Below are 14,051 nucleotides of genomic sequence, written 5' to 3' on the forward strand. Positions count from 1 at the left end.
GAATTCTACATTATATGACTCCTATGGTAAATGACAAAAAAAATTACTCGTTACTCGAGATTTCCCGAGCACGCTCGGGGGTCCTCCGAGTATTTTTTAGTGCTTGGAGATTTAGTTTTCATCTCGGCAGATGAATGATTTACATCTGTCAGCCAGCTTGATTACATGTGGGGATTCCCTAGCAACCAGGCAACCCCCACATGTACTCAGCCTGGCTAGTAGCTGTAAATCATTCAGCTGCGGCGATGAAAACTAAATCTCTGAGCACTAAAAAATACTCGGAGGACCCCCGAGCGTGCTCGAGAAATCTTGAGATGGACAAGTTCTGGTGATGCCATTGGTGCTTCCCATCTTACGGGACAAAACAGGTCATCATGGCAGGAGACAACCAGAGCGCCGACCTGACTAACGTATGCGGCAGTTATAGGAAGGAGGGCACCAGGGGAGGTGATTATACATGAGAAATATATAGTCACATTTAATGTAGAGGTTAGAGGGTCCCTGTAAAGAGAATCTAGGTAAAAAAGGGTCCAGTTTTGCTCCTATAGTTTTCCTGCTGTTCCCCTAATTATTCATATATTTTTTTAAAATCTGTCATACTTATCCAGAGATATGGGCTATTTAATTTAGTGTAAATTTTTATGATCTTTCCCAAAAGGGGTGTGGCTCGCAAGGTAATTATGCAGAGACACGCCCCAGAGGATCCTGTGAGCCACGCCTTCCTTCTAAAGCCCATATAAATTAGCAGTGGAACCGTATGGTGGACTTTAGAGAAAATAAAGCTTGGAGCAGTGGAAATAAATAAAGAGCAAAAACAGACCACTTTTTACTTGGTGAGATGTTCTCTTTAAGGAGCTAAACTAGGCCACATCCTAACGGGTTGATGAGAAAACTCCCTAATAAACACTCCCAATATTTCATAGGTTCCCCTGGGGTTTTCCTTCGGGATAACAAATGACAGCTATTTACGGCTACTTTGGCTTGGATATTGATGGGCGGCTCTAAAGTTTACTCACCGAGCCCTCACCAATACTCTGTAAAGTAGCCTATTAGATAATGGCGGGAGTTATTCATTAATCCGGCTCATCTCATAAAACTGGACTCGGGCAATTCCCAGCAGACTCGTTATCAGCAAACTCCTTCTCCTGCAGAACAACAAACAGGACCATGGGCAACTTCCATGTAAGCTTTCTCTATGCCTGACACGGTACTGCGATGCAGCAGAGCTGGACTTGTTAGACATTGATTTTGGAACAAAAATGGTTTGAAATAGTTTGGGGTTTTACATAGGACTGCAGGTAGCCCTGCTACATTATCCAACAAGTGGGTATACATGAGAGATTCAGCTCTGCTACATCCGCTCAGTATATTAATATTATTCACTGATATTACTTCATGCATTTTAAATGTTAATATTTTACATAAATTCATACTTTTTTTAGATTTTTATGAAACCCAATTTAAGAATATTTGTGCTGTGTTTTATATTTGGGTTCCGTGTCTTTCACACCAGTTTTTTTGTGTGCCCTCCATTATTTGTACAGATAGACCATAGATTGGTTACAATTATTCTGTCTTTTCATATGTCCGTTTTTTTGGGGGGGAGGGGGTTTGCGGATTATTCTAGAATTTGAAGACATGTTCCATTTTGATCAGTTGTTGCGGATGAGTTTCGCCAATGCAAGTCAATGGTCAACTGGAAAAAAACAAAGCGTAAAGCCCATGGATGTTTTCCGTATTTTACTGTTTAGTGGGTAGGAGAGAGGCTAAGAAATGGTTTTATTCCTCTGAGAAAAGCGGATGCAACCAGGAATGTAAAAAGTGACGGAAGGACTAAAAAAACAATGGATGCGGCGCGCTAAAAAAGACTTGGATTGTTTTTCACGTATGAGAAAAAAAATGGCTTGTGAAATCGGCCTAAGGGCTCATGGACCTGTCCATGGATCTCATTCCTCACAGACCCCAATGCACAGGCTGGCCGGCGGGTCTCCCGAGTGTGACAGCCTCATAGAAATACATGGAGAATCTGGAAATCTGGAGACCCGCAGCCAGCCAGTATATTGTGGTCCATGATTGGACCAAGACGTCTGCATGAGACCGTATTCAGGATGAGAAAAAAAAATGAATTATTCACGGGAATCTGATGGGGTCTGGACCACGGGCAGCGTGATTCAGACCCTGACTGTGCAAGCGTAGCCATGTATGCTGTTGCGTTTCAGGAAAACCATCCTTTACTGTCTTGGCTGCGGTCCCTGGTGGCTTCTCCCTATGTCCAGGTCTCCTAGACTGACAGGTCTCTTCTGAAGTGTCTGTAAGTGGAAAGATCTGCCAGTGTAGGGGAGTGGGGTGGGCGGCAGCATCGGACTAGTTATCGGACGGTTTATCGAAAAGCATATTCTCTGTGTAACGGCCTCCACGCACATTAGACTAATATTGGCCGGTGCGGCCAATATCGATGGGTTTGGCCGACACTTATGGAGGTGGCGGCTGATGGACGGTCGGTGGAGATGTCAGTTGGGTATGTCCGATTACAGACTGCCGATTGCTTTGTCCTCCAGGAGAAAAGCAGAGATGTCTGTTGGCGGCTTTCTCAAAGTGTGCCGTGGAGCACTTGGCCGACGCTACTGCGTATGGGAAAGACGGCCAAGACCGGTGATTGATCTAATGTGCTTAGGACATACACGGCTAAAATAACTCTGCTCATGGTTCAGGAGCGTGAATCAGATGATAGCGTCCCTCTAATATAATTACTGCATAATGGTATCAATACATTTCCAGATAAATTTACCTGGAACGTAATATATCGAGGGTAGAATTCGCTTTATTACGGACAAACCACAATGTTGTATGTAATAAAAGTGTGAATTCATTTTATACTCTTGGCAGTGAATAGGACAATATTTTATTACAATAATCGACTAGAGACAAATCTCATCAGAGGGAATGAATGTAGAGTTAACCCTACAAGTAAGGGAAATCACGCTACAGCCAAGAGCGAAGAGGTCATCTCCCTGAATCACGAGATTCACCTGTGCCGATACTGAGCACCGAGGGCTGACGGCTGCCAACAGCTCTAATGACACCTAGATATATATATATATATGTATATATATATATATATATATATATACATATATACAGTATGTAGCACTAAAAGCGCATTGCTAAATAGTACCCAATATCACTAGAATCAATGGATCGATCCATTCCTGCCTCAACGCGTTTCTCCAATTTCGGCACATCAGGAGGCTTACTTGTTAGTACAGGGGGGATATAATAAATATGGTGACCCTAAGGTCAACTTCGGGACCACTGATTATATTGTGCCTCACAATTTACCGAAACCCTGATGGCGGAGGACTCTGGCTGCATAAATGAAAGCCGAAGTTCAAAGAATTGTCAAAGATTTCACAAATAGTTTTTTAAATAAGTGCAAATCTAGAAGGCAAAATGATTACTGTTATTATTTGTCACATTTATTTTTAGAATATGATTTTTTTTATTACCGGTAATTATGCCTAGCTGAGAATCAATTATACTTATGATTTTATTACTAATTTTATACAACGTTATTATCATCGTTGTTATTATTACTATTATTTTTATCATCACATTTTTTTTATTTTCATCATTACCATTATTTATTATTTTTACTTATCATTATTATTACTATTTTTCATTTTATAATCATTATTATCACTATTATTTTTTATTATCATTATTATTCATATCGATATTTTTCATCATGTTATCATCATTATTTTTATAATTTTATTAACATTATTATTATCATTATTATTTTTTTAATACCATTTTATTATCACTTTTTTTTAATAATTTTATTATCTTAATTGTAACGTGCTGCGGAATATGTTGGCGCTATATAAATAAAAATTATTATTATTATTATTATCATTATTATTTTCAGTATCATTTTTAATATTATTGTTATCAAGAGCACTATTATGTTTTATTATAATTTTTTTAACTATTATTAATAACACTATTATAATAATAATAATTATTATTATTATTATTTTGAAATATTTTTATGAAGCCAACAACATATTTTAGTAAGAAAACAAATTTAAGGGGATTTTGCTGTAAAGGTAAAGATTTTATTTAAAGCATACAATACACAATTTTGGCAGCTTCCCCTAATGCTGTCGTCACACACACGCATGCACAGATTGGCAGACCGTGCATTTACGGGTGGGGGGTGACAGTCTGGTCGTCTCCATACACATCAGAGGCCAAGCTGACCAACCTTTTCCTCATGTATTTGGGGGCTTTTATAGGGGATTTACTAGAACTGAATGTTGTCCATACTTGCGTCAGTCCCATTGATAATGCATGGAGCGGCGGAGGTCTGCATCCGCACCATCACTCCATTCACAAATGGGATCTTGCTCTTGGGATTACTGGGGGACCCTGGTGGTCCTACTAATCTCGCGGCTATAGAAAGTTAGGTAGCAAATCTACCGCATGTGAATATATAGAGACAACGCTAAATCAGCCATGAAACAATATCCCATATCTCAGATTCCTACACCCTCGTGTCATGGAGGACATTTCCTGCTTTCACTGCAGAAGTGTAAAGTTTTTAGTTAATTAATGTTTTTTTTACATACATTGGAAAATCCATCAGAAGGCACGTGTTTTCTACAGCACCACCTTAGGGAACATGAAGCAGTACATGGAGCTCATTTATATCACTAAACCATAAGACAAAGTCGTTCTGGACCCTCCTAAGTGACAGAGAGGCACTGTCTACAGCTATCTGACTGGCCCTCAACGGAGGGATGTTTAATCTTAACTTTAAAGCTCATTGTCATTGTTACCACCAACCTTAGAGTACCCAACATCCTAGCCAAAGAGCATGTGTTTGCAAGCTATTTCCTATACAGCTTATAAACGCAGCTCTGATCCGTCCAGTCTCCATCCAGCTCTGATCCGGCAAGCCTCCATCCCTCCAGACTCCGTCCAGCTCTGATCCGGCAAGCCTTCATCACCCCAGACTCCATCCAGCTCTGATCCGGCAAGCCTCCATCCCCCCCAGACTCCATCCAGCTCTGATCCGGCAAGCCTCCATCCCCCCAGACTGCATCCAGCTCTGATCCAGCAAGCCTCCATCCCCCCAGACTCCATCCAGCTCTGATCCTGCAAGCCTTCATGCCCCCAGACTCCATCCAGCTCTGATCCTGCAAGCCTTCATTCCCGCAGACTCCATCCAGCTCTGATCTGTCCAGCCTCCATCTCCCAGACCCCATCCAGCTCTGATCCGGCAAGCCTCCATCCCCCCAGACTCCATCCAGCTCTGATCTGGCAAGCCTTCATCCCCCCAGACTCCATCCAGCTCTGATCTGGCCAGCCTCCATCCCCCCAGACTCCATCCAGCTCTGATCCAGCAAGCCTCCATCCCCCCAGACTCCATCCAGCTCTGATCCAGCAAGCCTCCATCCCCCCAGACTCCATCCAGCTCTGATCCAGCAAGCCTTCATCCCCCCAGACTCCATCCAGCTCTGATCCTGCAAGCCTTCATTCCCCCAGACTCCATCCAGCTCTGATCTGTCCAGCCTCCATCCCCCAGACCCCATCCAGCTCTGATCCGGCAAGCCTCCATCCCCCCAGACTCCATCCAGCTCTGATCTGGCAAGCCTTCATCCCCCCAAACTCCATCCAGCTCTGATCTGGCCAGCCTCCATCCCCCCAGACTCCATCCAGCTCTGATCTGGCAAGCCTCCATTCCCCCAGACTCCATCCAGCTCTGATCCGGCTAGCCTCCATTCCCCCAAACTCCATCCAGCTCTGATACGGCAAGCCTCCATCCCCCCAGACTCCATCCCGCTCTGATCCGGCAAGCCTCCATTCCCCTATACTCCATCCATCTCTGATCCAGCAAGCCTCCATCCCCCCAGACTCCATCCAGCTCTGATCCGGCAAGCCTCCATCCCCCTAGACTCCATCCAACTCTGATCTGGCAATGCTCCATCCCCCAGACTCCAGCTCTGATCCGGCAAGCCTCCAACCCCCAGACTCCATCCAGCTCTGATCCGGCAAGCCTCCATCCCCCTAGACTCCATCCAACTCTGGTCTGGCAATCCTCCTACCCCCCAGACTCCATCCAGCTCTGATCCGGCAAGCCTCCATCCCCCCCAGACTTTATCCAGCTCTGATCCGGCAAGCCTCCATCCCCCCAGACTCCATCCAGCTCTGATCCGGCAAGCCTCCATCCCCCTAGACTCCATTCAACTCTGATCTGGCAATTCTCCATCCCCCCAGACTCCATCCAGCTCTGATCCGGTAAGCCTTCAACCCCCAGACTCCATCCAGCTCTGATCCGGCAAGCCTCCATCCCCCTAGACTCCATTCAACTCTGGTCTGGCAATCCTCCATCCCCCCAGACTCCATCCAGCTCTGATCCGGCAAGCCTTCAACCCCCAGACTCCATCCAGCTCTGATCCGGCAAGCCTCCATCCCCCTAGACTCCATCCAACTCTGATCTGGCAATCCTCCATCCCCCCAGACTCCATCCAGCTCTGATCCGGCAAGCCCCCATCCCGCTCTAATCTGGCAAGCCTCCATTCCCCAAAACTCCATCCAGCTCTGATCTGGCAAGCCTCCATTCCCCAAAACTCCATCCAGCTCTGATCTGGCAAGCCTCCATCCCCCAGACTCCATCCAGCTCTAATCTGGCCAGCCTCCATCCCCCCAGACTCCGTCCAGCTCTTATCTGGCAAGCCTCCATTCCCCAAATCTCCATCCAGCTCTGATCCAGCAAGCCTCCATCCCCAGACTCCATCCAGCTCTAAACTGGCCAGCCTCCATCCCCCCAGACTCCATCCAGCTCTGATCCGGCAAGCCCCCATCCAGCTCTGATCTGGCAAGCCTCCATTCCCCAAAACTCCATCCAGCAAGCCTCCATCCCCCAGACTCCATCCAGCTCTAATCTGGCCAGCCTCCATCCCCCAGACTCCATCCAGCTCTGATCTGGCAAGACTCCATTCCCCAAAACTCCATCCAGCTCTGATCCGGCAAGCCTCCATTCCCCCAAACTCCATCCAGCTCTGATCCGGCAAGCCTCCATCCCCCAGACTCCATCCAGCTCTAATCTGGCCAGCCTCCATCCCCCAGACTCCATCCAGCTCTGATCTGGCAAGACTCCATTCCCCAAAACTCCATCCAGCTCTGATCCGGCAAGCCTCCATTCCCCCAAACTCCATCCAGCTCTGATACAGCAAGTCTCCATTCCCCCAAACTCCATCCAGCTCTGATACGGCAAGCCTCCATCCCCCCAGACTCCATCCAGCTCTGATCCAGCAAGCCTCCATCCCCCAAACTCTAGCTCTGATCCGGCAAGCCTCCATCCCCCAGACTCCAGCTCTGACCTGGCAAGCCTCTATTCCCCCATACTCCATCCAGCTCTGATCCAGCAAGCCTCCATCCCCCCAGACTCCATCCAGCTCTGATCCAGCAAGCCTCCATCCCCCAAACTCTAGCTCTGATCCGGCAAGCCTCCATCCCCCCCAGACTCCATTCAGCTCTGATCTGGCAAGCCTCCATCCCCCAGACTCCATTCAGCTCTGATCCGGCAAGCCTCCATCCCCCCAGACTCCATCCAGCTCTGATCCGACAAGCCTCCATCCCCCCAGACTCCATCCAGCTCTGATCTGGCCAGCCACCATCCCTCTGAACTCTTTAAAGAAGTTATCCACTACTTGGACAACTTCTCATACCCTTCGCTTGGCCCCTTTAAAATTATAAAGCCTATACTCCCCTCTTGTGCCAGGGCCATTCCCGCCATGTCAGCACTCCGTTTCCCAGGGCTCCCATGCTGTTGTTGTGACCCCAGCACCCAATCACTGTCCCCGCCTCCTGTCGAATTGAGTGAGCAGGAAGAGGAAGCTAGGGATCAGCTGCAGCCTGGACTTCCTCTTCATGTTTGACTTGTCCGAAGGTGGAGACAGTGATACTGTTGCTGATTGGGCGCCAGGGTTATATGTCACAAGAACAGCACGGGAGCCCCATCGGCACGGGAAGGGAATATAAGCTTTATTATTTTATCGGCACAAAACATTTTGTTCTAGAAGAAGTTGTCCTAGTAGTGGACAACCCCTTTAAATGATGCAGAAGCAAAGCTGTCTCTGCTGGCAGCTTTGGAGAGCACACAGTTTGGACTAGAGGTGCATCCATTCCGCTGGTCTGAATTGCAAATCTTCAGAAGCTCATCCCCTCCCTGACAAGGAAAGCAGGGAGCAGCGTGCTCCTGAATATAGAATATGAGACCACCCATCTATAAGGCTGACCCCTGTAATAACTCACAATTCACCAATATGAATAGACAGATCTTTGTTTTCCCAAAATGACCATTTGTCACTTATCCTCAGGTGATTTGGGTGGGACCACCATAGTTGGGGCATTGATTGAGACTGCGCACTCCCCCTCTATTCAAAGACGGTGAGGTTCATGGAGGTCTCCGAGTCCACCACTCGGCCATCCCTGTCCCATAGACTTTGACTAGACGGCGGTACATGTCTGTCCAATGGACGGGCTGCCAACGATCAGACACTTATGACCAACGCTGTAGATAGGTGGTAATTGTCAATTCTGAGACAACCCTGATACGGACATTGTACTTCTCTACCCTTATAGTTATCATGCTGGGCGTGGGGTGAAGTCCCTATAGTGACGTGCGCTTCACATTTCCCCGCCAACAATTTTGGTAAAAATTTGAATCAATAGGTCGTGGGCAATACTTGTCAGTAGGATTTCGGTAGTACACCCCGAAACCTAATGTATGGATTTATTTATGGCTTTTGCCATAATAAATTCCGCTGATAAAAGTCACGTCATTGGAATTTCCCAACACCTGCCCAAAGCGACAGTCACGGAAAACACGCAAGTATTTATCAGATGGGAACGGGTACGAATCCATGCGGCCAGTAATGGAGCGATTATTACATTCTTAGACTTAGCGGGATTTTTTTTCTAACTAGATATTTTCAGTAATAGAATAGTCGCAGATTGGCGCAGAGTAGCTGGGGCAGAGGTGTAACTGGCGGGACGGAGGGGGGGATACAAGTCAAGCTGCTTTTTGCCTGGGTATTTTCATGGTTAGGCAGTAAGTCATGGACATAAAGTGGATGCATCACACCTGAGGTCATAGCATCGACTATGGACGTCAGACACGAGTTCTTTTATTGGAAGAATTTGACTGTAGACAAATAAAACCCAGGCTGCGGCTGATATTAAAGACCTACAAGATATTTAAATTAAAGGGGTTGCCCCTTTCAGAAAACTTACTTCATTGTAAAAACAACAAACTGTGCCTTACTTACCCTCCCCGGGTCCAGCGCTGTGTCTCCGTTCTTTGTTTGTTTGGCTGCATCGGTGATTTGACATCAACAGCGCTGCAGCCCATCACTGAGCTCAGCAGCTCGTGTTGCCTATATCGGCGGAGCTGCTGAGTTCAGTGATTGGCTGCAGCGCCAGAGACTTAGCTCAGGACCCGTGGAGGGTTAGTAAAGTGCAGCTTGCTTTTTAATGATAAACTGAGCTGGCAGAAAAAAAGTTTTCTGAAAGGGGACAACCCCTTTAAAATAAAAATTGCATAGTAATGTTGACGTATATTGTAGAAATAATTCCATTATATAGTGTTTAACTACCATTCATAGTAAGTGCCATAATCATTATTGCCAGGCTTGGGAACCAAGTTATTTGGGGATTACTTGGTGTTATCATTTGACCACTGTACCTTTTTTAGTTATTGTAAGTGCTATTATTTGGTTACTGTATATTGGTAATATTTAGTCACTGTATTGCGGCATTATTTTTCCATTGTATGGCGATAGTATTTGGGTACTGTATATCTGTATTTTCTAGTCGCAGTAAAGTGCTATTATTTGGTTACTGTATATTGGTAATATTTATTCACTGTATTGCGGCATTATTTTTCCTTTTTATGGTGGTAGTATTTGGGCACTGTATACCTGTATCTTTTAGTCACAGTAGAGTGCAATTATTTGGGCACTGTATGGGGCTATCAGTTGGATACCATATAGTCCCGTGATGATGTAGTCACAGAATAGTGCCTGTGAGGCTAGTCACTACTCATGGACAAGCCGTGAGGCTGGGTAGTCAAGAGGTCCGAGGTCAAAAGCCAAGAGAAGAGAGTGCATCATAGACAGAGGGGTGAGACAAAGGCATAGTCAGGTAACAGTCCGAGATCAGAATTCCAAGAAGGTAGCGCATGACGACAAAACGCTTCAATTTGCTCTCAGTATAGCGCCATTATTGAGCACTGTATAGAGGTGTTACATGAGAACACTGCGGCGTTATACTGATTGGGGGACATTTATCATTGTGTTTGCTGCACCATTTTTCTGAAAATTGCATCATTTCATTGTCATAAATGGCAAATTCAAGCTCCATATTTTACATCACCGATTACGCCATTTTTTAGTACTTTATGCCAAAACTTAAAAATTACGCGAAAAGGAAACGGTATATTTATTAAAACATTTTGGCAAAAAATGTTCTAAAAAAGTTGTATATTCTAGACTGGTCTCATCTGCCTTAAAAAAAAAAATAAGCCGTAAGACAAACGCATTTATGTCGCAAACATTCTTTAATGGATAAAAACTCCCAATTTGTGCAAATTTGTGCATTAATGTGCGACATACAACACATCGGACTTGGGCTCTTATGTAACATTGGGAAGCGGACCACCGTGCTTAAAAAGTTGCGCCGGCGTAATTTGCTCAAAATTTATCATCAAGGTGCAATATTTGAGTGTTGAAGTGAGCGGACGCTAAAGATTCGGTGCAAATTTTTGATACACGTGGAGAAATCTGGAACATTACGTGACATAATGCCAATGTACGGAAACGGCACAGTAAACCGAGAAACACAAACAGTGGCGTAGTTTTGAAGGCCCTGGGTCCTATGCAAAATTTCCAACAGGGACCCCAACTATCACCGGTCGTTAATGGTGTTGGTCTTCTCATATGGGCCAAAGAGGACCTTTAAGGAGGAGTATGGAAAAGCAAAAAGGTTTTTTTTCCGTTATGAGCCTATAAAACAGGTAAAAGTGTCCCTTTCCGTGTGTTTCATGGAGTGATTTTCATGGGCAAATACATATTGATTGATACAAAGCAGGTGGATTAGTGATACAGTCAGTAATCCTGCGGGCACAATCCTGCCCATTGTAGTTTCTGTGTCTGATCGATACATTCATTCACTTGTGACATGGGGTGGAAAAGTCCGGCGCGCACAATGACTACTCCTTTACTCCTTTTAATTATTAATTAGAACGACCATCACATTTATGACTTCACTTATCGGCAAGTAGATAAGTCCAAACTTTGATCAAGGAGGGAACAGATGTGAACAGGCGGGCAGCGGGCTTTTATAAGGATCTCACACTGCTCATCCGGTTATAAAAAAAAAAAAAAGAAGAAGAAAGAAAAAAAGCGAGATATAAAAGGACAGAAAAAAAAACTAAATAAAATAAAATTACGTGATAAAAAAAAAAAGAGTGTAATAAACTTTTGGTTTAGAATTTTCCTAGTAAAAATGTCCAAGAGTGAAAACAATTTAAAAGAGATTATAATTTAGAATTGATCAATAAAAGCTATGCAAAATTAGGCAAACGCTAGGACCCTTTATGATTATCATCATTAGCAAACGAAGTATGAGAGGCAGTAATACTAACAGTGAGCAAAAGCAGTAAGAGAGGCAGTAATACTAACAGTGAGCAAAAGCAGCGTGAGAGGCAGTAATACTAACAGTGAGCAAAAGCAGTATGAGAGCCAGTAACACTAACAGTGAGCAAAAGCAGTATGAGAGGCAGTAATACTAACAGTGAGCAAAAGCAGTATGAGAGGCAGTAATACTAAAAGTGAGCAAAAGCAGTATGAGAGCCAGTAACACTAACAGTGAGCAAAAGCAGTATGAGAGGCAGTAATACTAACAGTGAGCAAAAGCAGTATGAGAGGCAGTAATACTAACAGTGAGCAAAAGCAGTATGAGAGGCAGTGATACTAACAGTGAGCAAAAGCAGTATGAGAGGCAGTAATACTAACAGTGAGCAAAAGCAGTATGAGAGCCAGTAACACTACCCTAACCCTGTGCAAATGCAGTATGACAGGCAGTAACACTACCCTAATTGTGCGCAAACGCAGTATGAGAGGCCGTAACACTAACAGTGAGCAAACACAGTATGAGAGGCAGTAACACTAACAGTGAGCAAACACAGTATGAGAGGCAGTAACACTAGCAGTGAGCAAAAGCTGTATAAGAGGCAAAAACACTAAAGGTACCGTCACACTGAACGATATCGCTAGCGATCCGTGACGTTGCAGCGTCCTGGCTAGCGACATCGTTCAGTTTGATAGGCAGCAGCTCTCAGGATCCTGCTGTGATGTCGTTGGTCGGAGCAGAAAGTCCAGCACTTTATTTCGTCGCTGGACCTCCCGCAGACATCGCTGAATCGGCGTGTGTGACGCCGATTCAGCGATGTCTTCACTGGTAACCAGGGTAAACATCGGGTTACTAAGCGCATGGCCGCGCTTAGTAACCCGATGTTTACCCTGGTTACCAGCGTAAACGTAAAAAAAAAAAAAAAACACTACATACTTACATTCCGGTGTCTGTCCCCCGGCGCTCTGCTTTCCTGCACTGGCTGTGAGCGCCGGCCAGCCGGAAAGCACAGCGGTGACGTCACCGCTCTGCTTTACAGCTGGCCGGCGCTGACAGTGCAGGAAAGCACAGCGCCGGAGGACAGACACCGGAATGTAAGTATGTAGCGTTTGTTTGTTTTTACGTTTACGCTGGTAACCAGGGTAAACATCGGGTTACTAAGCGTGGCCCTGCGCTTAGTAACCCGATGTTTACCCTGGTTACCAGGGGACCGGCATCGTTGGTCGCTGGAGAGCTGTCTGTGTGACAGCTCTCCAGCGACCACACAGCAACGCTGCAGCGATCGGGATCGTTGTCTAGATCGCTGCAGCGTCGCTTAGTGTGACGGTACCTTAACAGTGAGCCACAGACTGCATTTCTATCCATGGAAAGATTTTTTTTTTTTTAAACCATAAATTTTTATTGAAGTTTGCATATATGATACAGGAAAAGAAGAAACTTTAGTATTATCATATGGTACATTGCATCATAACAAGGGGGTAACAGTCCTTCGTTTATGTTCTGATAACTGGCAATTAACTTAAGATGAGTCATATCAAAGGACGAGTGTAACAGCGACAAAAACACACACAAAATGGGGGACAAGGGTTAGGGGAGGGGGTAGGGAAGGGGGACCCAAGAAGAGGTTATAATGAATCCATACCCATTTGGGTAATTTTAATCAGAAGCCTGAGGACTACGGTTAGATAGTCGAGATACTGGAATAGCGAAAGGGGTGTGGCTGGCGTATTCCGCCCAGGAGAGCCAAGTAAGTTCCAATCTCTCTGCTTTGTCAGTGAGTATAGCTGATAATTTTTCGTTTACCATGTACCATGATAGACGAGATTTAACTCCCGACAAATCCAAGCCAGGTTTTTTCCAAGCCGAGGCTATAGTTTGTTTGGCTGCTAAGAATATAAACGTGATAAGGGCTCGGGAATATTTAGAAATATTGGGGATACGCTTGTTTAGTAGGGCTTCCCAGGGGTTTTTCCTAAGATTGATATTTGTTATTGAGAGAATCAAGTAGTATACCCTGGTCCAAAACCTTCGAGCCGTTGGGCATAGCCACCAGATATGAAGCATATCTCCTATAGAGTTACATCCCCGAAAACAGTTTGGAGAGTAGTTAGCGACTGCCTTCGCCACTCTAGCTGGGGTCAAGTACCATCTTGTAAGTACTTTGTAATTGGTCTCTAGCATGAGGGTGTTAAGCAAGCCTCCAGTGGAGGAAGACCAAATCTGGGTCCATTCCGAGTCCGTCAGGGCTGAACCAATATCAGACTCCCAGCGAGAGGTGTAGCCCAGGCACCGCCTGTGAGTTGGAGAGTTGATGTGTGAGTAAAGAAGGGATATGATACCTGGAGCATGTG

At 45.3% G+C, this 14,051-nt stretch overlaps 1 protein-coding gene across 1 annotated transcript in view; it reads left to right on the plus strand.

Moving 5' to 3' along the window:
- Positions 1-1,100: 1,100 nt before the first annotated feature.
- Positions 1,101-14,051, plus strand: part of ANXA13 (annexin A13) — a 62,224-nt gene continuing 49,273 nt past the window's right edge. Inside the window, exon 1 of the mRNA XM_069731852.1 lies at positions 1,101-1,182. Coding sequence (XP_069587953.1) covers positions 1,168-1,182 — 15 coding nt within the window. The 5' untranslated portion in view covers positions 1,101-1,167. The remainder of the gene's footprint in view (positions 1,183-14,051) is intronic.

This window comes from Ranitomeya imitator, chromosome 6, assembly GCF_032444005.1.
Source record: "Ranitomeya imitator isolate aRanImi1 chromosome 6, aRanImi1.pri, whole genome shotgun sequence".
NCBI lineage: Eukaryota > Metazoa > Chordata > Amphibia > Anura > Dendrobatidae > Ranitomeya > Ranitomeya imitator.